We start from the raw sequence: 24,904 nt of genomic DNA, 5'->3' as shown, positions 1-24,904 counted from the left end.
CAGAAAGAAACAACCCTGCCAACACTTGGACTCTGGGCTCCTGGCCTCCTGAACCGCGAGAGAAGACACTTCTGCTATTTGAAGGCACCCTGCGTGGTCCTTTGTTGCGGCACCCCCAGGAAACTGACACACCCCGGGGCTGAGCCCGCCCCGGGGCTGCCCCAGGCCCCACCATGACCCGCACGCTCCAGGCACGCAGGGAGGCCCTGCTACAGCTGGCTGAGACCTGCCTCCTTCCAGAGGAGCAGGGAGGAGGGTGAGAGGGCTGGGGGCTCCGTCCTCAGCGCTCTCAGCGGCCCCTGGTAGGAGGGTCGCGTGGATGGCTCTGTTCCAGGGAAGGTTTTCCACTCCTCTAACCTTGGCCTGGCTGAGCAGCTGCTTCGCCCAGGGGACTCTAGTCACTGCTCCACGACAACTTGCTTTGTGACCTTGGACACGTCTCTGCCCCTCTGCCTTCCCCAACAGCCATAGGCGGCCCGCGCTGGGCCCTCCAGGGTGGCCACGAGCTGGAGACTGAGCGAGCCCTGCTCTGAGCCTCCCCTTCACGACGCTGTCACGATTATACAAACCCCGTGACACCCACACCCGAGCTCCACAGCTGGCCAGCCTGTGGTGGCCGCCCATGTCAGAGCGCTCGTAAAAGCCACCAGTGGCCCAGCGGGCCTGGGGCTGGCAGCCCTGGGACACCCGAGGCCCACGGTCCAAGGGCCTGTGTCCAGGGTGGAATAGGGCCACTGCTCCCAGGCCTTAACTCTGCTCTGCTCACCCTCAGCGCTCATCGCTGGCCTGGCACATAGCAGCCCTCCATGAGCATTTGTGAATGGATGAATGAATGAATGCCCCATACACCACATGCCTTTCCAGAGGCCATGAAATGAAGGAAGAGCAGATTTGGGGTCCTAGCCCTCCCCTCCTGGCCTCAGTCTGGGCCCCAGTCCTGGTGCACAGCTGGGATAAAAGGCAGCACACATACCCCACAAGGGAGGGGACGCCCTCCCAGCTCAAGGGACCCAGTCCCCCCAGAGAAAGCCCATCTCCCCTCTCTCACCCCACAATCAGGGACTCTGCTTAGCCAAACCCACTGGCCCAGGGGGCTGTGGGGAGTTCTCACTAGGGGCTCCTAGCAGGAAAGGGGAGCCCATCCAACTTGACCTCAGAATTATTTTTTCTGGATAGAAGCTGGAAGGCAAGCCAGGTTCCTGCCCATGTGTGCATCCCCCCACCCCCGGCTCCCAAGAGGGGCCTCCAGCCACCATCTGGCTCTGGGCCGGACTCTGGTGACCTGGCCAGGCTGACCTGAAGTAGGGCCTATAGAACATGGGGCTCTCCCAGCTCCAGGTCCGGAGGCTCTGCCTGCCCCACGACCCGCGCACGCTCAGACCAAGCATCCCCATGGAGACACACACGAGGACCCACGAACGTGTCACTTACTGCTCTGCACGTCACATGTCACAGGGGAGTCAGGCTCCTGTATGGGGAGAAAAGGAGAAAATAACTGCTGTGGACTCCTCACCGGCCTCCCTGCTTCCATCAGCCCTCCCGGCACACGCAGGAGCAACGGGGTTTCCTCACGGCTCCCAGGACACTGCAGAAGATCCCGTCCTGCTTCTTCCCTCCTGCCTCAGAGGTCACCCGCTCCTCCAGTCACTCCGCCACCAGGGTCACCACTTGCCTCGTCCCACCTCAGCTCCTTTGCCCAGGCTGGGCCCCTGCCTGGAATGCCCTCTCTCTTGTTATCTATGTATGAAAAACCTCTCCCATCCTTCCCTGGAGTGTTGTCTCAAAGTTCCATCTGCACGAAGGCCTCTCCCCTCCAGCACCACACCATCCCCCCACAGCCCCATCCTCAGGGATCGCCCCCTCAGTGAGCACATCTTCATCCACTGATCGCTTCTGCCACTGGACACCCCGCTTTCCTCCTGTTGGGGAGCTCCAAAGCTGAGCTTCCTCTGCCACCCACAGAGGCCATGAACGTGGAGCCTGCAGGCTCAGCCCACGGGGAAGGGACCCTGAAGCTTCCTGTCCACCTCCTACTGCAGGGGGACTGCGATCCAGGCCTCCTGCCCCCGAGTTCCAGGTGCTTCTATGAAGATGGCCAATTGTCTCCAAGAGTGAAGGGCCAGGTGGGAGGTTCTGGGAGAGGGAGAGGTGGGGGAGGCCCTGCTCCTCCCACCCACCCATGTGGGAGCTCTAGGTCGTCAGAAATGCACACAGGGCCCACTGGCTTCCTGAGAGCCCCACTTCTTCCCAGAACACTCCGGGCCTCTCTTGTCTCTGGGCCTTTGCACATACGGATCCTCTGCCTGCACGGCCCTTCCTACACCACCCCCTTCACTTTCACCCACCCTCTTCCTCCTCCCCCTCCCCCTTCAGTTCTCAGCTTGCAGGCCACTTCCACTAGGAAGTCTTCCTTGATGCTTCTGGGAGGCTCCTCCTCTGCACCCCACATCCTCTCTGCCCGCCCCCCCGGGAAGCACCTCCCCCACTGACTGTGACCACCTGGCAGGAGGGGCTGGGCCAGCACTTGTCAGCCCTGTGGCCACAGTGACCAGACAGTGTGTGTGGAATGTGTGTGAGCCATGCAGACAGGCAGGCTGGGTGGGCTGAGCTCCAGCTGCGGGCTCCCTTCTTCCTTCTGTGCCCTCCCCTCCCACCCAGGGACCATTCCACCCTTGCCTGAGCTCCCAAGACGCCTCCAACCACCACTCAAGGCCCCCGCTCCCCCCAGCCCAGCACCGACCTGTTCCCCAGCCTTCCCACGGACCACTGGCTGCGGCAGGGCCATCTCCAGCCGGTGCAGGAGCCACGCCATCAACCTGCAAGGGGGAGAGAGAGAGTCAGATCCCTCCCAAGGCAGGTAGCAAGTTCACCCGAAGGTGGACTGGAACCCAAGCCCCCGGCCCTGAAAACCACTGCCCCATCCCTGGCCTCCCCAGGAAAGCCTCTGGCTACTGTTCCGACCCCAGCAGGTAACTCTGTCCCCCCCTACCCTCCCTGCCACCCCCAAGGTGCATTTCAGGCCCCTCACACACTGCCAGGGCGGGAGCACCTAGCAGTACCTATCCTGATTTTATATTTTTCATTTTTATTTATTTATTTTATTTTTTTATTTTTTTTAAATTATTGCGGTACGCGGGCCTCTCACCGCTGCGGCCTCTCCCGCTGCGGAGCACAGGCTCCAGATGCGCAGGCGGAGCGGCATATGGGATCTTCCCAAACCGGGGCACGAACCCGCGACCTCTGCATCGGCAGGCGGACTCTCAACCACTGCGCCACCAGGGAAGCCCCCATTTTTATTTTTTTAATAAATTTATTTATTTAGTTTTGGCTGCATTGGGTCTTTGTTGCTGCGCACGGGTTTTCTCTACTTGTGGCGAGCGGGGGCTACTCTTCGTTGCGGTGCGCGGGCTTCTCATTGCGGTGGCTTCTCTTGTTGTGGAGCATGGGCTCTAGGCACCAAGAGCTCCAGTAGTTGTGGCTTGAGGTCTCTAGAGCGCAGGCTCAGTAGTTGTGGCACGCGGGCTTAGTTGCTCCACAGCATGTGGGATCTTCCTGGACCAGGGCTTGAACCCATGTGCCCTGCATTGGTTAAGGGTTCTTAACCACTGCGCCACCGGGGAAGTCCCTATCCTGATTTTAAATGCATGTACCACTTGGACCAACAACTCCACTTCCTCCGATTTACTTGCACGTGAACGCAATGATGCCTGTACAGCGCTATTAACTGCAGCAAAAGTGGAAACAAACCTGAATGTCCACTGAATGCTTAAATAAAAGCTGGTACATCCGTATAACATACTATGCAGCCGTTGACAGAATGGAGCAGACCTCTATGCATAAAACCACCTCTGAGTTACGTCTTTAGGTGAAAAAAGTGAGATGAGGAACAGTATCTAGAGTTTGCTGCTGCCGGGTACGTGAGTTTAAAGGAGAAACGTGCTCAGAGCTTGTCTACGTGTAGGAAACAGCGCGGAAGCAGGAGAAGCTGCTGATGCGAATGCCCGGGGAGGGCGCGCTGCAAACCCCTTTGAATTTTCTCTCAGGTGCATGTGTTACTTTTCTAATTTAAAAGACTCATTTGGTGGATGCTGGGCTGGGACCACGCACTGAGTCTGCTGCTTATGGGAGGAGAGGCATTTGGGAGGCTCACCTGGCAGGGTCCTGGGTGGGCGGCAGGGAGGAGGCCTGGATGCTGGGCTGGGGCTCTGGAGTCAGCTCCTCCTCGGGCTTCGGGGGGTCAGGAGCAGGCAGGGAGGGGCTCTCCTGGGCCTGCGGCACGGGCTCCATTTCCAAGGCGGGTCCTGGGGGCTCTATGCAGCAGGGAGAGCAGGAGACTAAGGATGACGTGGTGGGGCTCCATGCAACCCCTAGGGCACAGAGTCCAGATTCAAGGTGCCAACGTGACTGAGTGGGGAGCCCCTTGGGACAACCCCAACTCCCCTCATCATCAGACAAACACAGAGCTGAGGTGCAGGGAGGGGAAGGGACTTGTTCAGGACCTCGCAAGGCTGTCCCAGGCTACTGGCTTCCCAGCCTGGACCAAGGAGGGGGGTCTAGGACTCCCACAACAGCCTGCTCCCTGCAAGCTCTGAACCCTGCCCCGAGCATCCTTCAGGCCCCAGTTGTACCCCCAGCCCAGTCTGTGACCATCCCAGGCAGCCCCTTCCCAGGTTCCCTCCCTGTACCTGGACCCAAGGCAGCATCTGCAGGCTCATCTCTCCAGCCCTGCGTCGTAAACAGGAAGTGACGTCAGGAAAGACGGTCAGGCGCATTCCCTGCCCTGGCCAGCCCCGCCCACCCTTCCCCTGAATGCCCTGCCCCACTCGGTGGGTCCCAGGGGTGAGGACAGCCTGCTGGAGTAGGTAGGCACTTCCTGGGTGGTCAGCTGCCTGCTCCCCCTTTTCCTCGACTTACCTCGGAGGTTTTCGGAGGCTGAGGCAGCATTTTCTCCAGATTCTGCTCAAGCCACCTGAGCAGCCAGGGCCCGGGCCTGAAGAGGGGCCAGAGGTCAGCCGAGCGGCCTCAAGGAGTGCCCAGCCACGCTGTCCTGACCACCTGCTGGGGTCCCAGGCCTCGAGCAGCCCTTCCTCAGCTCCCATTCTGCACACTGGGGACCTTGGACTGGATACTCTTAAAGTCCCCCCCAGGGTGGGGGACTTCCACCAACCTGAAATTCTGACCCAGGGCTGGACCAGGTTCTGGAACAACAGGCCCAGCCTTGGCCTCCTGGGCACAGATGAGAGCGGGGGCTGCCTGGGGACCTGAATGCAGCCTGGCGGCCTCCCTGTGACTGGGGCAGAGAGCTCTGGCTTCATGGGTGTGTGAGCAGTGTGGCCACACAGGGCCCCACACTTAAAGGGCCCATTTTTGGTTTAATGCTCTATCGTCACTGTCTTAAACTCTTAATAATTTTTTTAAAGGAGTCCTACATTTTCATTTTGCACTGGGCCCCACCAATTATGTAGCTGGCCCTGGGACAAACGTTGGGTCCCCAGATCCATCTGACCTCCAGGCAGCCCTGTCCTCTTCAGGGAAGCTCTATGCTCCCAGGGGAACCCATCCCCCATATACGACCCCCAAAAAAGCTGGCAAGTCCTTTGGGTGCCCTCATCCTAAATCGTTTTACTGGTCTCACAAGTCAGCGGAGTGGCCCTGGGGACCCATGACCAGGGCAGCCTCCAGGGGACTAAAGAAATAGACAGCAAACTGGAGCAATGGATGAATGAATGGAGTGTGTGATCGTACATATTCATTCATTCATTCATTCATATATTCATTCATCCCTTCTGTGCTGAGTCCCCTTTGTCTGGCAGGCACTATGCTGGGCACCAGGGCGTTCAGCAGTGACTGAGACAAAAGCCCCCGTGCTCAAGGACCCGACAGTCTAATGAATGAATGAGGGAAGGAATGAATGGGTGGGGTGAATGGAGATGAAGGCGTGACTCTGAATTTCCAGCAGAGACAGCAAACTGGGGGCTTCAGGTTTATTGAGGGAGCTCACAGTGTTTTTGAAAACTTTTCAATTCGTTGGCAACATCTAAAAATTAAGGATTATGTAAAAACCTAAATTTCTAGCTTCTCTTGAAAAACTGGAGGATCTGGCCACACCGGGTCAGCACTCCTGCAGGGCAGAGGGAAGTGGAGTTCAGTGGGGCCCCTCTCTGGAGAGAGACGTGGGCTCCCCCGTTTGCCACAGTTCCCAGCCAGCCTGCCACCCGCCTCGGTCAGCTCTGAGAAGTCTGAAGCTCTTGCCAACCATGAGACCAACCTGGGCACCCCAATGTCCCCCACGGTAGCCCAGGCCCTGCTTCCGGGCTTCACACGGCACCCACCTACTCGAGGCCCATCTCTGAGGAGCTCATCCATGCCTTCTCCCATCCTCAGAAGGTGGCCCCCACCCGGGGATCTCTCAGTAATCAGCACAAAAAACCTTGAGCAGCACCGAACCCATCGTTCCGGTTTTGTGGATGAGAAAAGTGAGGTTCAGAAGAGATGAGGGGCATGTCCAAGGTCACACACAGGCGGTGGTGGACCCTGGGCTCTGGGCATGCTGAGCCCACCACACACACTACAGATAGGGCTCAAGGATGGGGACTCACCCGGTGTCTTGGGCCCTGGGGGCCTCACTGTGTCCATCTGCAGAAGAAAGGAAGCCGGTCAGCAACAAGAGGCCTGCCCGGAGCTCCCCGGTTAGCCCAACTCAAACCCAGGTTCGAACCCGGGCCGAGTCAGATGAGAAGCTCTGGCCCCGTGGACTCACCCCAGGGAGCAGGGCCCAACACAACAGTCCCTGAGCCCACCCCTAAGCCATCCTGCTTCCTGGCCTTACCTGAGCCCCCAGTGCTGCAGTGCCCAGGGATCTGTCCTCCTGCCTGCTGGGACAGACAGACAGACATGGGCAGAGAGTCCAGGGCCATCAGCCTTCCTCCCACCCCTTCCCCACCCGGCTTGCTTCAGCTCCCGGCCCCAGTAGTACCTGAGCTGGACCCTCCAAGCCAGCAGCGGTGCTCTGGGCAGGCCTGCCACTGTGGACGGGCTGCGGAACGACCTTCTCCACACCCTTTCTGAGCCAGGTCAGCACCCGGCTGCTGGGACCACTGAGAGACAGAGATACCGGCCTGCCCTCAATGTCCCCAGCCCCTCTCTGGTCGGCATGGCAGTGCACAGCATCCTAAAGAACTTGGTTTGAACCCCAAACCTCTATCTCCCCACTGTGACACTTCAGACACATCACCTCCCTCCTGGAACCTCGTGCCCCTCTCTGGAAAATGGGGGATGCCAACCCTTGGTGCCATTCCAAGCCCACCGCCATCAGATACTCAGTAAAGGCATCACCGTATCACCCTGCTGCCCCATTAGCCTGGCCCCAGGGGGCCCCTCCTGCACTCGGCACATGTCTTGTGCTCTGAAAGCGTTGAGAGTTTCCTGTGAGGTGTTTCCTTGTGATGGAGGCTAGTCAGCCTAAACATGAGGGTCACAGACTCACCGTCTAAGGCCAGCCCTCCACACCCTCTGCAGACACGCTTACTTGGATAAGTACCAAGGGTCTAAAATGTCTGAGCTATCTGGGAGATTTCATGGAAAGGTCTGGATTTCTGTCTTCATTGGGAAAATCAGAAGCTCTGGCCACACTCCATCTGCATTTCACCCAAGCGCTGAGAAACCTCTGGTCCCCCCGCTCCATTTCTCTTGGTCACATGGTCCATTTGGCCCAGGAGACCCCCACCTCTGCCTGAGCCTCCCTTCAGCCAATTCCTAAGATGTTCTGGGCCTTTGCTTGGGAGTGACTGTAGACCTGAGAGCAGTGCCCATCCCCACCCCCTCAATGGCTCCCTAGCTTGGGTGGGGGGCTGGCCCTGAGGAGAGGGGAGGGTGGTGCAGTACCTGTTCGCTTCTGGAACCACAGCGGCCTGAGCCTGGAGGGATGTGGGTGGAGAAGGGGCAGCCTCCTGGGTTTCTGGAAAGGAGTCCCTCATACTTTAGAACTGGAGCCTCAGAAAGACCTGTTTCTACCCTGCTGGGGAGGTCAAGTCAGAGGCAGAGGAGAGGGGAGAACCCTGAGGGAGTCAGAAGCCCAGGGTTCCAGCTCAGCTCAGCTAAAAGGTCCCCAGGAGCCCACCCTTAGCTTCTCTGAGCCTCAGTTTCTTCATCTGTGAAATGGGTCTGCCAACCTCGCGGGCTGCTTCAAGGTTCCGAGCAGTGGAGAACACAGCCCTTTCCCCGCCTCCAGCCGCCCTGCCAGCCTGGGCTTCCAGCACTCACCCTGAGGGCCCGGATCAGCCTCAGCCACTTCCTTCCCCACGCAGGCCTCCTCAGGTGGCTGGAGGGTTCAAACAGGACCATGTAAACCCTCAGAGAGACTAGCCTAAGGCAGGAGCAGCCCCTGATCCCCCTCACAACCGACCCCCCACAGGAGCAAACAGCTCTATTCTCACAGTGGTCTCTGTAAATCCTGGTGGCCTCACCTTCCACCTGGGACACTCCCTTCTTCCCAGCCCCAGGGGCCCCTCATCCAGGCTGGGCCCTCACCACGCCCCCCCCCCAAGGTGCCCCCCAGGCCTGTCACATCCCCCAGGAAGCTGCCCCACTCAAGTGGCCTGAAAAGAAAGAGGAAGAGAGTTACAAGGCCTTGGGGCAACTGAGGGGAGGAGGAGGCGGGAAGAGCCCAGCCCCCGGCCAGCCCTCAGCCAGCTCCCTCTCCTTCTGTGCCAAACCTTCCCTTGTCTCCCTAGTAGCTGGGCGGCCTTCAGCTTCTGTCCTCTGCTTCTCATCTGCCTCTGCAGCTGCACCTCTGCTGCTGTGTGCGCATGTGTGCAGGTACAGACAAGCATGCACATGCATACAGACACACTAACATGTGTGCACACCTACACTAATACACTCACTCTCATATGCTTCACACACACAGACACAAGCAGATGTGTATACAGAAAGTGACACACAGACACGTGTGTATACACACATGCATACACACACGAGCTGACACAAAAATAAGTCCATCTGCTCACACATAGATGTGCACATGCAAGACACAAAGCACATGTGCATATACATTTGCATGTGCGTGCATGCCCCAACACACGCACATGTGCATATAGGCACATGCCCACTTGTGCATATATACTTGTGCATGCATGCAGATGCACACACATGCAAATATCTGCAAGTGTACAGACACAGACATACAAACATGCATATGCACACAATACATTTGCGTATATACACAGACAGATATCTGTGTGTACACAAGTGTACATATGCATGCTCAGTCACATAAACAGACATATACACACGTGTACCTGCACTGACACACAAACATGCACTCATGAACACATTATTTCATATGTGTGTTAACACACAAATACACACATAGATGTGCATACATGCACAGGTGCACAAAATATGTATATTACAAACATGCAGGCACATACCAATATGTCCATACATACAAACATACAAGCACAGATATGCAAACGAGCATACATGTACACACACATGAATAGATTCACAGACTCAGAAACACACACTTATACACACTAGCCTGCCCCACATGCACATGAAACTACAGGCACACGAATGCGTGTGCACATACACATATATGTGCGTACATGTATTGTGTACACACACCTGTGAATCGGCATGCATGTGTTCGTGGGCACACAGTTCGCTAATACACATGCATACACAAACATACCGCTAAGAACACGAGGCACACATGTATGTACATACACATGTGTGCACATGCAAACACATATGCACAGCAACCCTACACCTGGATAGCTCACTGTTTCCTAAACACACCCTGCATTACCCAGTAATAGCCTTTCCTCTGCCAGGAAGGCCCCACCTCTTCATCTCCTCCAGTTACGATTTGGCCCAGCCCACTGTGGTTAGGAAGCACTCCTCCACCAGCTTCCAATCTCCAAAATTAAGATGACTCTCTCCTCTGAGCTCCCAGAGTTTCCAGTCTGATACACTTATTTGGTCCTCCCGGAAGGGTAAGCTGAGGATGCTGTTGAAGCTCCCCACCTTCCCTCATCACCTCTGTCTCCTAGAAGAATAACCTGGTTGGGTTCTTGTCTGCTGACCCTCAGGGGCAATGCTTTATTCATCACTGTGCTCCCGGCACTGCACACAGGCCTGGCATCAATTAGAAGCAAAATCAAATCTGTCTGAGTTTCTGAATTGGTTGTCATCAGGTTCCCGAATGAATGGGATACAGAGCTGGGAAGTTTGATGTGCTTGACTGAAAGTTCTAGAGCCGTGCTGCTCAAAATGTGGTCCAGGAACCTGTGTCAGTCTGCAAACTGTTACTGGTCCCCAGTGATTAAGTAGTTTGCAGCAGATTGTATAGCAACACACTGCTTCCCTCATGCAGAAAGTCTCAATGCAAAACAAATACAACTGAACTAAGCAGTGTGCTTACTTATATAGTAAATTTACATCTGGCAAGCTTCTGATCGCCTCCTGGACTGGTAACAAACAGTTAATGGATTGGCTACTTTGAGTAGCTCTAGAGGTTGGTAAACAATGGTCAGTGGGCCAAATCCAGCCTAGTGCTTGTTTTTGTAAATAAAGTTTTATTGGAACACAACCAGCTACGCTCATTCATTTACGTATTGCCTATGGCGGTTTTCACACTACGGTGGCAGAGTTGAGAAATTAACAGAGATAGCATGACCTACAAAGCCTGAAATATTTACTATCTGGCTGTTTACAGAACCAGGTGACCGCCACGTTTCCTTCTGGCTCCAATTTTCTCTGTTGTGGAAGGTCGCTGGGAGCAGCTGACCTGAGCTGGGGATTCTCCGAGCAGTGAGGCCAGTGTGCCCTTCCTCACCATTCAGTTCTTACCAGGGACTCTTCCTCTAGCTCAGTCTCCTCAGGGGCTGTTTCAGGCTCCGGCTCCAACTCTGGCTCTGGTTCTGCCCCCTCCTCCTCCTCTCTCTTCACTGGTGTCCCTGGGGGCTGAGGCAGCACCCTCTGGACCCAGCCCAGCATCCTGACACCTGTAGGGGACCGAGTACTTAGGCCTCTCCAGAATGCTCACAGTTGCTCCCACCATTCATGGGCTCCTTTTGTGAGTTATATATTTCCCTTTTCCTTCTTCATCTTTAAAAATATTTTTGCAGTTATAGCTCCAGGTATTTTCCTGATAGAAATACTCAAGCCCACAGACATATGTGTGTAAAGAGGTCGGTCACAACAGTGTTAGAGCAAAAGATGAAAAACATCCAAATATCCATCAGTAGGAGACTGGTTACTGGGAAGAACCTAATCAGTCTTCTGTAAGAGGGGCACAGATTAAATAAATTATAATACATCCAATAATGGAATATTATGGAGCCATTTTTTTTAAGTAGATCAATTTGAACTAACATGGAAAGATCTACACGCTTTGGACTCCAGTCATGAGCACATCAGTTAAATGCTCCATGCCTCAGTTTGCTTGTCTGTAAAATGGGGATGTTAATAGTAGCTATCTTGTGGAGGTTAATGTGAGGATAAAATAAACTGATGAGAACAGTGACTGGCACACACTGAGAGCTTAGTAAATGTTGGCTGTGACTATCATTGGATGTTAAGCAAAAATGCTAATGATAGACTATCATGTTCAGCATAACCCCATTATAAATTTTTAAAAATACATTATGAGCAGCATATGAATGGAAAATATTTTTTGTTTAATATAAGATAAACATCAACCTATTTTCATGATTTAGAAATTTTTAAGAGAAAATAACAAGCCCCTTTTTTCATGGTTTACTGCGATAGTTCAGCCCTACCTTACACGGGCTCAGTTTCTGGCATCATTTACTTTCAGGGAATGGGCATCCCTGCCCTTATGACTACATCCCTGCAGGATGGCCTGGCCCAGCGGGCGCCACACAGGTCAATACATGCAAACTCCCAGCCTCGAAAGGCCCTTCCGAGGCCATGCCCGGCATGGTGTATCCTCCTACCCCCCAGCCATGGGCAGCCAAAGTATTCTCTGTCCCTCATCTGCCAGGGACCCTGGCCACAGGCTGCAAAGGGCAGGCACAGGGCCCAGGACCCCTGCCCCAGTGCCCATCTCCCCACAGCCCCGGCCATGCTGCCTCCCCTACTACTCACAGCCCTGACTTATGTCCCTGCTCTGGCCTCAGCAGCCCAGCTTCCCCTAAGCGAAGCTGGGCTGAAGGACACAGCTCTGAGTGGGGAGTCAGTTCCCTGGCTCAGCCACCAAAAACGTGACTTGGGCCAGACATGACACCTCTGGTCTTCCATTTCCTTGTTGGGTATGGGGGTAAAACACTGATTTCCAAGGTTGGTAGAGCCCAAGATTGCATGTTTAGGATGGCAGATTCCACCGATCCTAGCCAGCCCCATAAGCCATGATCACCTCATCCTCACCTCCTCCCACTCAGCCTCAGTAAATAAGCGTTTTCATCACCACTTTATAGCCAAGGAAATGGAGGTACAGAGAGGTCAGCAGACTTGCCCAAAGTGACACAGCCAGTAAGTGGCCCAGCTGAGTTTACGCTCAGGTCTGCCTGGCTCCAGGTGTCCTACATCTACCCCGGAGGTACTGACGTTTGCCCAGGATCGGCTGCTTCTGCAGGCCAGTCCTGCAAGCCATTTCCCAGCAGGCAGCAATGCTGGCTTGTGCTTCTGAACCTTCTGGAAATGACTAGGGAAGCCTTCCCCACTCCCAGTTTCCCTTCTTCCCCCAGACCCAGCCATTTCCTCCTGCATAGAAACACGTGCAGGCCCCTCCCATCTTTTAGCCCTGTTGCTGCTGATTCCACGTTGATGAGGGAGGCGCAGGCGGGAAGGGGGGCCTGGGAGTGGTACCCAGAACAACAACAGTGCTTAGACCACCAGCCTCTCAGAGTCTTCTGGGGAGCTGCGGAAGATACAGATCCCTAGGCCCCTCTAAACCCTCTGCAGGATCTGGAATCCATATTTCACAAGCTGCCTTGGAGAGTCACTAAGGTTTGAGCCTCACAGGGGAAGACAGAAGCCTCAGGTTTCCAGCCTTGCCGGGTTCTCCATGTCTAAATGGCTTGATGGGAGGAGAGCACGGAGGGAGTCTCATCAGGGGTCCCACGGAGCTGCGACCTCACCCTGAGTTACCTGCTCAGATGCCGTCCACCAGCCAGGAATTGCCTCTTCCTGCCTCTCTCAGCTGGCCTCTCAGACACAGAGGGGATTAATTGGCAGCAGCCGGGCCGGCCCGTATGCAAAGGATTAGGAGGTTCTAAAGAGGGTGAGGAGGTGGCAGTGGAAGAGACGAGATTGATGAGGAGGGAGCCGGCAGAAAACCCCAGGGGCCACCGGAATCGGCCCCGGGGAAAGAGCCCTACATGGCCCTGGTTTGGGGCACCATGAGCTGCCAGGGGACCTGGTTCCCTGCATACCCTGGCCAACCCACAGAGCGGCTGGTGGGAGGATAAGAGCTTGGAGTCCCCAGGTGATTCTGGGGGACTCCTCAAGGTAGCAGGGGCCTGTCAACTCAGTCAGCAGTGGCAGGAGGCACATTCCAGCTCTCCAGCCCCAGTGCAGGGACTCAAGCAGAGTCCCTCTGTCTCAGAATCTTCTGCAGCTTGGGCAGGGCCTCAGTACCCCCTGCCTTGGGCTCCACCAGAATGGCTGTGGTCCCAGGGCTGGGCCTTTAGGGAGGGCCCGAGGACGGATAGATGACTGACTGCATCCAAGCCGGCCTCCTGAACTAGGTCGAACCCTGGAGGGGGATGGCGATCTCAGGGGAGAGCGGGAGAGGGACAGAGGCCCAGCACAAAGGGGCTCAGTGAGGTGGCAGGACCTGGGTGGGGGGCAGGGCAGTGGGCTGTTTAGCAAAGGGGCAGGGGATTGACTTGCTCAGCTACAACATTTCTCGACCTTGCCTATGTGTCAGGCAGCCTGCCAGCCTTAGCACATTGAGAAGGACAGAAATAGGACCTGCCCTCATGGGGCTTACATTCCAATGGAAGATTCAGAAGTAAAAAAGATTAACAATGAACTTAAAAATATTGCAGATATGCTGAGTGCCATGAAAGAAACACACAGGGCAGAGATGTGTGTGAGGTGGTGGGAAGTGGGAGTGGGCACAGGTGCCTCTATGAAGAGGGACATATTTGAGCTGAGACATAAGATCTGAGTGAATGGTGTTCCAGGCAAGGGTAAATAAAGGTCCTGAGGCTGGAATGAGCTTGGATGCCCCTGAGAGACAGAGAGGGGCCGAGGGGCTTAGTGGGTGTAGGGAGGAGTGGTGGGAGATGAGGTCCAGGACAGATCAGGTAGGGCCTGTAAGCCACGGTCAGAAGATTGGGTTTTAGCTGATGGCCCATGGAAGCACATGATGGTTTAGAACAGGAGCCGGACACCACCTGTGCAGCTGTTTTGTAGTGGACAGGTGTGGAAGCAAGGCACTAGTCAGGAGGTAGCGGTGGAACAAACCAGTGTGTGACTGGACGATCCCTGTCCTCTCCTTCCTCTGCAGAACCTCTGATATGCAACCACCCCCAATGCAACTGGTGTGGGAGAAGGTTCTTTCTGCCGTGCTCTGTCGATACGCCAGGCTGCTGGGGATCAGCGCTCCTCCCCATGGCACCTGCAGCCAGAGAGGACAGTGAGCTCTACTGCTCTGCCTGGGTGTGCAAGTGACGGCCAGCGTCATCGGTGATGCTCACCCTTGCCTCTAGCTCGACGGAGGCCAGTGCAGAGATGACGAGACTTGGACCGAGCAAGTGGCAGGAGAGAGAAAAGGGGAGGGGAGGGAAAAGGGAGGTGTTGAGGGTGTTCAGCTTAGGCAGCTGGCAGGTGGTGCCATTTACTGAAAAGAGGGAGCCTGGGGCTGTGGCGTGGAAGAGTCTGGGGGGCTCTACTTCATTGAGCTCTACTTCGTTGTCTGAGAGACATCTGAGTGGAAATGTGCGCCAGGTGGTGAGAGGTGTGTCTTGGGGGGTGGGGGCTGTCTGGAGTCTGGGAGAGGTGGACGACTGGAGATGGAAACTTCGGAGGCATCAGCTCAGCTTGTAGATGATGCTTAAAGCCACAGCACTCATTGAATCAAAAGTAAAGAAGAGAAGGACCAGAGATGATGCCTGGAGCACACTGGCACATTTTGAAGTTGGGAAAAGGAGGAGGAGCTAGGAAAGGAGACTGAAAGAGCTGCTGGTGGGGTAGGGGAAGAGCCAGGAAGCCGGGTTTGCTGCAGCCAAGACGGCTGAGTGTGTTGGGGGAGGATTGGCCACATGGGACCACCGTGTGAGCGGAGGCTGACCTGTGCCCCAAGGCTCGGAGACCGGCCAGTGGTCAGAGTCACGTGGGCCTGGCTGAAGAGTAATGAGCTCTAGGGTGAGGCAAATGAACGAACCTCAGCTCCACCCCCGTTGGATGACTCTCGTGTGCATATATACGGAGGGAAAGAAGCCAGACTGAAAGGACCCCAATGGCCCATGCGTACAAAGCTCAAATAGGGCACAATTAGCCTGTCTTATCTATGGCTGCAAACATAGGTAGTAAAATTATAAAGAAAAGCAGTGGTTATACTACACGGCTAGGAGAGTGGTTACCTCTTGCAGGAGGTGGGACTGAGAAGGGGTATGCGGAAGCTTCTAGGGGCTGGCGGGGTCCTAACTTGCTTTCTTTAGCTGACATCAATTTTTTAAAACAACGTTATTGTCATGTAATTTGTATGCTGTAAAATTCACCAGTTTTAAGGGTACAACTCAATGATTTCTAGTAAATTTACTGAGCTATGCAATATCTAGTTTCAGAACATTTCCATCAGCCTAGTAAGATCCCTCATGCTGGTTAGAATCACTCCCCATTCCCCCCGCCAACCTCAGGCAACCACTAATCTGCTTTCTGTCTCTAAACATGTGCTTTTTCTAGACATCCTATATAAATGGAGCATATAATATGTGGAGTGTTTCTGTGTCTGGTTTCTTTCATTTAGCATAATGTTTTGATGATCATCTACATTGTAGCACGTATCCATAATTCATTTCTTTTTAATTCCCAAGAGTATTCCATGGCATACTGTCGGTTTCCATGGCATAGATATATTAGAGTTTGTTTACCCATCCGCTAGTCAATGGACACTTAAGTTGTTTCCCCCTTTTGGCTATTATAAATAATGCTGCTATGAACATCTGCATGCAAGTCTTTGTGTGGACATATATCTTCATGTCTCTTGGGAAGATTCCCAGGGGTAGAATTGCTGGGTCATATGGTAAATTTATGTTTCACTTTTTAAGAAACTGTTACACTGTTTTGCAAAGTAGTACCCATGTCTTGACCTGACTGGTAGTTACACAGGGTCTCACTTTATAAAATTATGAGTTACATTATATATTTATGCACTTTCTGGATTTTGTTGTATTTTTAACTTTAAAAGAGTTAAAAAAAAAAATTGCGATGGGGTGGTGAATGAAGTCCAGGTAAAGTTTTCTTTAAGGGGTGGGACTTGGGGACGCTGCTCTGGGGCTGGATGGGGCACTGGAGGAGAAGCAAATAGGGAGCCAAATCCTACTTGAATCTCACAGTAGGGGTGCCCGGGCCCAGCAGGCTCAGCACTTGGGCAGGTGTATGCAAAAGCACGTGCCAAGATATGCAAATAAGTTAAGAGTCTCCCCAGGGTTTCCTCACGGGGATGGGGGGACAGGGTCCACCTCCAGTGGTTCCTTTTTTTTTTTTTTTGGCCTCCCTGCGAGCCTTGTGGGATCTTAGTCCCCTGACCAGGGATTGAACCCCGCACCACGGCAGTGAAAGCGCTTAGTCCTAACTACTGGACCGCCAGGGAAGTCCCCCGGTGGTTCTGACCTTGATGGTGGTCAGGCCCCAGGGCTTCAGGGTGCTGGGCTTAGGACCTCATGACCTCGCTTTTTTGGGAAGGTGGGAGGGAGGCTGCAGGCCTGCAGGGAGAGTATCACCTGCTAATCCCTGTCCTGCTGAGGCCACCACTCTCCCTGATCCCCTTATGCTGACCCTGGATCCTGGAAGCCACTAATCGCCACCTCTGGAGACTCAAGGACTGGCAGGCAGGGCAGTGCCCTCTTCTGTGAGGCTTGTGAGGAGGGGAGCAAGTGTCCGTGAGCCCTGCCAGCTCACAGGCACTCCTCCCGGCAGGGCCGGGGGCCCTTGCCTAACACAGATGGGAGCTTTGAGGCCCAGAGACAGACAGTAAGTAGTATAGGGTCACACAGCCTGCCCTGGCCGGCCCTGGCCAGCCCTGGCATGGCCACCCCCAGGGAGACCCAGCTCCTTGTCTGATTTTCCCAACATGCCCAGCTGGTGTGAGGCCTGGGAGACAGCATCCTTCAGGAAGGCTGAAAGAGGGGGCCAGTGCAAGGACCCCTGGCAGCAGGCTCTTCTCCTCGGAGCCTCCGGTTGTCATGGTTGCCGAGGAGCTGGTGCCCTCACAATCAGGCTGCAATGGGCGTTGTCTCCGCAGAATGTCCCTTTATTCTCCTACTGCCTCATAAGGCACTGGGCCTCGGCCCATCTCCCTGCCTCTTTTCCCCATTGAGCAGTCGGAAGAGCGGAAAATCCCTGTAAGCCTGTGCACCTGGGGCCCATAGCCTGCAGGTGAGGTACCACTGTGGCGGACCAGGAGCAGGGAGCCCTCCCTCCCCTCTACCCCCACTTCCCACTTCCCTGTCCCTTCCCCACGAAGGCCCAGCCTTCGAGCCGGCTTCCCCATCTGGTCGCCATGCCCTCTCTGTGCTCCTCCATGGCCCAAGGTCCTCTCTCCACCTGCCCACCTCCCTACCACCTCCATCTCTCACCTCCAACTGGGGTCAGGAAGAAAGCAACGGGACTCAACAAGTTCTCACTAAAGTTTAAATGACTCAAAGGCTCTGGGAATATCCACTTTTAAAACGAAGCACTGGGGAACCAGCCATATTTTTTCTAGTTCCTGTCTATCAGGTCTCTCCCCTTATTTAAAACCTTTCTATGTCTCCCTGTAGAATGTTGAGTAAATGCCAGATACCTTAGCTAAGGCCAAAAGCCCATAATTAATTACCCAGAGGCAGACTGAGCTCAACTGTGAATCCACTTGCTGCTGCTGCCGCTTCCTGCTCATTATTGAAGAACAGACACAAATGGCATCTCTTTTTAGACCATTCGCTGAATCCTCCAGCCTCCTCAGACACACATCCCCTGTACTGACCTCTGCCGAGGTCCTCAGCACATCCCGTGTGTGTGTGTGTGTGTGTATTTGAGCGGCCCTGAACCCACCATAGCTCCTGGCACACAGTAGGTGGTCAGTACCTGTTGGACGAGTAGACAAATTGGCACTGGCCAAGGTTGTGTTCCCACACAGAAGGGTGTCTGGTTGGGGTGTCTCTGCCCCCCCAGCCATGGCCTGCATCATCAACCTGGTGCCCTGGGAGGACGGTTCCACCCATGTGTACGCATCCCCGGCCACCCTGCTGCCCGTGGCACGGCGGCGCAACAAGCTGGCCGGCGTGAAGCAGCAGCTCTACCACCCAGCCCTGCCCAGCCTGCGCCGCATGGACATGGACTCCATCAGGGCCTGCCTTTCCGACGAGCACTGCCAGTCCACCACCTACTGCAGCAAAGGTCAGGCCACCTGGCCACCACCAGCCCCTTTGGGCCTTCGGGGATGGCGTGGGTGGTTTGGAGGAGAGAGATCTCGGAGGGAGAAACCATGAGTGGCAGGTGAAAGGGGTAAAGGGAGTCGCCCCAGCTCTGCTCCTCCCTGTCTGGGTATCCTCCAGGTCTGAGCCTCTGTTTCCTTATCAGTAAAATGGGGATGCTGACAGTGCCGGCCTGTCAGGGCTATTTTGAGATTAAAATGAGATAAGGCATGAAAAGCACTTGGAGGAGTGCCTGGCACGTAATATGTGCTCAGCAATAATGTTAGTATTATTAATGGAGAGGGAACTGTGCAGAGGCCAACAGTTGCAGGAGGAGGAGGAATAATAATAGCAATAATAACAACTTCTGCCCAATCATCTCTCCCTTTGAAAAAGGAAGAGAAAGACACCTGTCATGAAAGAGAGGTGGACATGGGAGCCTTTGGGGTAAAAGGCCACACGGGGCTAAGGAAGAACCCTTCATCGATTGAGAAGCTTGGGGATGGAGATAGCGGTGCCACACAGACACCCACACTCACTCATTCCAGCACATTTATTAATTGCTTGCTTTGTGCCTGACACTGTGCCTGGAACAAAGGCGCTCCAGCTAGCGGGAACAGCACCTGCAGAGGCCTGGAGGGGAAAAGCTGCGTGAGGTGTTGGTGAACTTGAGGGGCGTGCTTAGGTGGGAGGAGAAGGAGTGCGGGGGCAGCAGGAGCTGTGGCTGAGGAGGAGGACACAGCTCAGGGAGGGCTAATCTCAGGGGTCTGGGCTTCCTGGGGAGGTAGATAAGAACCTCTGAAGACTTTAAGAAGGAAGGAGGTCCGAGCATTGGGGCCGTGGGGAGTGGGTGACCCAGAGAGACTAGAAGCGGATGATGGGGGGGAGGGTGAGTGATTAGGACACTGGGAGGGACCACAGTCTTCAGGAAGTAGTGATAGTGTCTGGCCACAGGGGAGGGATTTGGAAGGTATTTAGGAGATAAAGTAACACGATTTGTACCAGTGTGGGTAGAGGGGCAAGAGTGAGGAGTCCAGGGTGATACTCAGGTTCAGACCCCGGTGGCAGGTGGAGTGAGGGTGTCAGAGACTATAGGGAGATCTCCAGAGGCCCCACAGAGACCCCTGCAGGGCCAGGATGGGAAACACAAATACAGGAAGTGGGTGGGGACGCAGTGGGGGGAAGGGGTGAAAGGTGAGGTGGAGTCCCAACACCCCCCTCCAAAGGGGAGCAGCTATGGGGTCCTGCTGATACTGTGTGGGAAAGGTCAGCACAGTTCTACCAATTTCCTGGCTTCCAGGAGAGGCCAAGAGTCTCGATTTTTAGGGAGAGCTCTTGATTATTGCAAGTATGTTTTTAATAAAAGCAATGGAGTCACAGTTTCAAAATTCAAAATGCTGTAACAATGTACATTTTAAAAATTCTCACTCCTCCCCCGCCAACCCCACTTACAGGTAACCACTCTGAGCTCCTGCTGAATCCTTCCATTGTTTACTACTGTAAATACAACCTATTCTCTTCCTCCCCAACTTTTTTTATTAGGAACATATTCAAACATAGAGGAAGGTTGAAAGACTAATACTATGAACATTCATTACCTTCCACCTGCTTCAATTAATGTTTTGACACATTTGTTTTCATTCTCTCTCTCTCTCTCTCTCTCTCTCACACACACACACACACACACACACACACAGACACACACACACACACACTTTAGCAAGCAGTTCCCAATGATAGAAACACCTCAATACCATTATCACATCTAGGAAAGTTAAAAATAATTCCCTAATATCTAATATTCAGTCCATATTAAAACATCCCCAGTTTTCCCCAAGATGTCCTTTATAGCTGTCAAAAAACTTTTGGAACCAGGATTCAATCTAGGATTGCACCTTGTAATTTGTTGTCATGTCTCTTGGATCTTAGTCTAAAACAGTCTACCCACTTTCCCTTTTTCCCTCATAATATTAACTTTTTAAAGAGTACAAAACAGTTTTATTGTAGAGGAGTCCTACACTGTGAATTTGAGTGACTGTTTCTTTATGGTGTTGTCTACCTTGATAGTCTATTTTCTGGGAAATAGAAGATAGATGTAGAAGCTTGATTGTAGAAGGTTTCACAGGTGTTGGAGGCCATATTTGCCATGATGGCTCAGAAGGAGGCACATAATGTCATTATCCCACTATTCATGATGCTACGTTTGATGACTTGGTTAGGTGATGACCTGAATCTATATTCTTCTTTGCCTCCAATCGTCTCAATTTTAGGCTTTAAAGCCATATAAAGGCATATACTCTTCTGCACCTTGGAAGGGTTTGAATCAAGAACTTCCTCTACTGATTTTTAATCAAGGCATAGTGAGGATGTATCATAGTTTATTTAACCAGTCCATTAATGACAGACTCTTGAGTTATTTCCAATCATTTTCTATTGCAAACTATGCTGAAATGGGTAAACTTTCTACCCACATCATTTCCCAGTTGTGCAACTGTGAAGTAGGATAAATTCCCAGAAGTGGGACTATAGGGTCAAAAGGTATGTGTATTTATAATTCCAATAGATAATGCCAATTTCTTTCCGTAGACTCGAATCAATTTATACCCCCCCCCCGCTGGCAACATATGGCAATGGCCCTGTTTCTGATAACTGCACTAACTTTTGGATTCTTTCCAATCCGATATGAAAAATTGGTATCAATGTAGTTTGAATATGCATGCATCTTATTATGAATGAAGCTGAGTGTCTTTTCATAGTTTAGGGACCATTTGTATTTCTTGTGTTTGTGTGTGAACTACCTGTGCAGACTGTTTACCTATTTTTCTTTTTTTCTCTTTTTCTTGTATTTTGTTTTATTTTATTCTATTTTGTCTTGATTTATAGGAATTCTTTCAATATTAGGGAAATTGCACCTTATCTACAAAATAAATGGAAATATTCTTTTCCCATTTGTCTTTTGACTTTCCTTGTTTCCTTATGTTGCCATGCAGAAGTTTATTTCTATGTAGTCCAAGTTATCAACATTTTCTTTAGGCTACCTGATTTTGAATTAGAGTTGGTAAGGCCTCCCCCACCCTAAGGTTATAAAGAAATTTATCCATGTTTTCTTCTAGTACGTCTATGGTTTCATTATTTTACATTGAAATTTTTTATCTATTTGGAGTTTGTTTTGTTGAATGGGGTGTGTTAAGTAAAAATCCACTTGATCTTAGATTTTTTTTAAGTTGTCAAGTATTTCAAAAACCTTTTAAAGCAGTGTGGACCAAACCTCTCCTGTGTGGGCCTGTGACCACTGGTGGACTCCTCCCTTTCTCTTTCTCCTTTAGATGACTTTGACAATGCCTACTTCACACTCCTCAGTGTCCCCAACAAATCCCTGCAGTGCTTGGTGAGTGTCCTTTGCCCCTGGCCCTGGGTTTGCTCTGGGGACCTGAAGGTCCCGCGTGCACCCAGCCCCAAGCACCTCGAATGCTGGGCTCTACTCCCACGCACTTCCTCAGCTACCAGCTTGGGACCCTACCCCCTTCGCATCTCCTTCAGGGGCTTCAGGAACCCCCTGGGTCAGATGGTTCAAGTGCCTCCCCCCGCGCCCTGACTCCCTTCGTCCTGGCAGGACATCACGGCGACCAGCCAGAGGCTCCGAAATAGGTGCCGCGAGGGAAAGCTGGCGCCCATCGCACCGGGCATCAACAGGGTCGACTGGCCCACCTTCACGCGCGCCATCGAGGACTGGTCCCGCTTCGTGTCCTCTGCCGGCGAATGCAAGCTGCCCTGCCCGAGCAAGAAGGGTCAGTCCACCGGCGGGCAGGATGCCTTAGTGTGGGAGAGACAACTGGGCCGCTGGGTCCCTAGAGCCCTGACCCCGAGCGCTGACCGCGGGCGGGAGTCTTCGGGGGTGGGCTCTGACAAAGACAGGTCTAGGAGATAGGAGCAGCTGGGGCACTCAAGAGCGGGCTGGACCCAGACAGATTGAGGTTCATAGAGACAGGGCTTGTCCTGGGGAGGGGGCGGGGCCAGGTCCGAGCCAGTGGGAGCCAGTGTGGTGGAGGTGGAGGGCAGGGTTGGTTCTGGGACTGACGGAGCTTAGTCCGGAGGGAGGACTGGTTCTAGGAGCAGGCGTGGGCGTGGCTTGATCTAGGGGCGGGGCTCAGGTAAGAGTAGGGGCGGGGCTTGCTCTGGGCTGGCCGGGGTGCCAGATGTGGGCGCTCTCTCCGCAGTCGAGAGTTTCAGCGGCAATGCGGTGCGGTACTTGAAGCCGGAGGTGACCCAGAACTGGCGGGTAGGTAGGCGCACTGCTCCGTCCCTAGCGGGGCAGGGGTGGGAGAGAAGCGGCTAACACGGGGTCGGGGAGGGGGAGAGGAGACCGAGAGTAAGGTCTCCCAGTGCCCAGGGCCAAGATCCCCAGCAGAGAGTGCTGTGCGGGGCCTCGGCGGGGGAGTCCGTGTCCCCTCTACTCAGTGGACCCCCCCGCATTCCTCTGGCCCGCCCCAGTTCTGTCTTAACCAGAATCCCAGCCTGGATCGCTATGGACAGAAGCCCCTGCCTTTCGACTCCCTGTAAGTGACCCCACAGACCCCGGGGGCCCCATACCTGGCGGAAGGAGAATGGGGTCTTGGCTGCTTTCACCACCGCATACCTAGTGGCCCTTGAAAATGTGAGACCTAGGAAGAATTGATTGGCTCCAAAACACCACAAGAAAATTGCGATTTCAAAATGACTAAATATTTAATTCCTACCAAACGGAACCTCCTGTCATCCAGTCCCTAGCAACTCCACCTTTCAGAGTGGAGGAGTTAAGGTGGGGCGAAGGTGCAGTGTAATCTTGGTGGGATGGCGCCTGCCGATGTGTTTGTTCCCAGAAAGGGTCACCCTTCCTCACCTCGGCCTCACCCTCCTCTCTCTTTTGCAGGAATGCTATCCGACGCTTCGGCTCGATCTACAGGTAGGGCTCCAACTGCAGTGGGGGGGGGCGGGGCGGGTGGGAAATGACCCCGACCCCACCCCACATTTGGCCACGCCCCCCAGTCGGGCAGCGCGCGGACCCTCGTGAGGGAGGCGCCAGAGGATTGGTACCCTCCCGGATGATGTCAGCGGGGCGCGAAGGTCTTCCGCTGGAGAGATCTTCGCCAGGCAAAAGTGCAGCCCACTGGGAGATGGAGGGAGTAGAGTGCCTTTCCCTCCCGATTTGGCCCAGAGGAGGCCAAAAGGCAAAGACGGGGGTTAGGGGGATTGGGGGGGCGGGGTTACCTAGGAGAAGAGCAGGGACTGGAAGAGTAAACAGACATATAAGAAATATAATGTAAGGAGCCAAGAATTTGCCTTCCAGGAAGCAGGTGAATTGGTAAGGGCTGGGACAAGTGTTCCCAGGAGAAGAATGCAAGATATTCAAGCACCTTCATAATTTGGCCATCTCCCACCTCTCCAGCCCCATTCCCTACACTTCAGCAGTACCAGACTCCTGCGTGCAACCCAAACCGAGCAACCAAACACTCCATATCTTTGCTTGTGCTGTTTCAGCACCTACGTGATCTTTCTGCCTCTGCCTGGAAAACTCCTCCTTACACTTTAAAGCCCAGCCCAGGTGTCCCATTGTCCTTGAAGTCTTCTCTGACCTTCTGCCTTTCCCCTCCAGCTCCAACCCCCCTCCAGTTGGTCTCCGTATGTGCATCCCTCTCCATCTTAGAGCACACAGGCTATTGCATTATAATTATTGATGAAAGTTTGCCTTCTCTCACCCACCCTGTGCACACACAAGGGAAAGCTTTTTTTTTTTTTAACTACTATATAATGCCTGCCAGAGTAGGCTCACTAAATGATTGAAAAGTGAGTAAAGCTCACGGGAGATAAAGATGAGGCAAACTGGAAGTGGGGCTCGAAAGTCAAACAGACCAGCCAAAAATATATTAAAGGTAATAGGGAGCCATTGAGGGCTCTTGAGCCATAGAGAGACAGGACAGAAGCTGTGTTTTCAGAGCCTCGAGGGCAGGAAGGTGGGTTTGGTGGGGAAGGCCTAGAGAAGGACAGCCTGATTTTTCCCCAGGACATCCTAGAGGCCCCCACCTCACCTGTTTCTTTCCACAGTCGTGTCAACTACCTGATGACCCCCTGGCGTTGATCTGTGAAAAGGAGGCCGATCCCCAGGCTGCCGAACCATGCCACCTCAGGGTCCCCAGCAGGACAGAGGGTGTATGGTGGCAGCACCGATCTCCCTAAGAGTTTAGCCTGACTGGAAATAAACCTTATGCTCCATAAGGAGGCACCACACCCGTGTGTGTGTGTGTGTGTGTGTGTGTGTGTGTGTGTGTGTGTGTGTG

General features: G+C 53.7%; 4 protein-coding genes across 4 annotated transcripts in view; 1 reads left to right on the top strand and 3 right to left on the bottom strand.

Annotated features, from left to right (window-relative positions):
* CNGB1 (cyclic nucleotide gated channel subunit beta 1) overlaps positions 1 to 8,343 on the bottom strand; it is a gene marked incomplete at its 3' end in the record, with an annotated part of 64,110 nt that extends 55,767 nt beyond the window's left edge. Inside the window, exons 1-9 of the mRNA XM_027119932.1 lie at positions 8,263 to 8,343; positions 6,977 to 7,171; positions 6,830 to 6,875; positions 6,600 to 6,636; positions 4,915 to 4,990; positions 4,686 to 4,725; positions 4,151 to 4,310; positions 2,741 to 2,816; positions 1,432 to 1,468 (exon numbers count right to left, since the gene is read on the bottom strand). Of these exons, the coding sequence (XP_026975733.1) occupies positions 1,432 to 1,468; positions 2,741 to 2,816; positions 4,151 to 4,310; positions 4,686 to 4,725; positions 4,915 to 4,990; positions 6,600 to 6,636; positions 6,830 to 6,875; positions 6,977 to 7,171; positions 8,263 to 8,343 (748 nt within the window). The remainder of the gene's footprint in view (positions 1 to 1,431; positions 1,469 to 2,740; positions 2,817 to 4,150; positions 4,311 to 4,685; positions 4,726 to 4,914; positions 4,991 to 6,599; positions 6,637 to 6,829; positions 6,876 to 6,976; positions 7,172 to 8,262) is intronic.
* A 629-nt stretch (positions 8,344 to 8,972) lies between these two features.
* On the bottom strand, positions 8,973 to 10,232 carry LOC113627399 (uncharacterized). The gene is made up of 2 exons (XM_027119930.1): positions 9,370 to 10,232; positions 8,973 to 9,160 (listed from the first exon to the last, which is right to left on the bottom strand). Exons 1-2 carry the CDS (start codon positions 9,445 to 9,447, stop codon positions 9,005 to 9,007), a joined length of 234 nt encoding a protein of 77 aa, XP_026975731.1. The 5' UTR covers positions 9,448 to 10,232; the 3' UTR covers positions 8,973 to 9,004.
* Positions 10,233 to 10,527: 295 nt separating this feature from the next.
* The window catches only part of ZNF319 (zinc finger protein 319), a 27,341-nt gene continuing 12,964 nt past the window's right edge, over positions 10,528 to 24,904 (bottom strand). The window contains exon 3 of the mRNA XM_027119754.1: positions 10,528 to 11,009. Within this exon, the coding sequence (XP_026975555.1) occupies positions 10,950 to 11,009 (60 nt within the window). The 3' untranslated portion in view covers positions 10,528 to 10,949. The remainder of the gene's footprint in view (positions 11,010 to 24,904) is intronic.
* On the top strand, positions 17,168 to 24,763 carry SPMIP8 (sperm microtubule inner protein 8). Its single transcript, XM_027119756.1, is given in 8 exon segments — positions 17,168 to 17,523; positions 17,525 to 17,559; positions 18,317 to 18,573; positions 21,917 to 21,978; positions 22,204 to 22,378; positions 22,808 to 22,869; positions 22,996 to 23,053; positions 23,056 to 24,763. Coding segments are annotated over 8 exon segments (846 nt in total). The 5' UTR covers positions 17,168 to 17,421; the 3' UTR covers positions 23,151 to 24,763.

The sequence above is a fragment of the Aethalodelphis obliquidens genome, unplaced genomic scaffold (genome assembly GCF_003676395.1).
Source record: "Aethalodelphis obliquidens isolate GAN/ISIS:26980383/991018 unplaced genomic scaffold, ASM367639v1 scaffold20, whole genome shotgun sequence".
Taxonomy (NCBI): domain Eukaryota; kingdom Metazoa; phylum Chordata; class Mammalia; order Artiodactyla; family Delphinidae; genus Aethalodelphis; species Aethalodelphis obliquidens.
The sequence above is the reverse complement of the archived record's forward strand: the minus strand, read 5'-3'. Positions and strand labels throughout refer to the sequence as shown.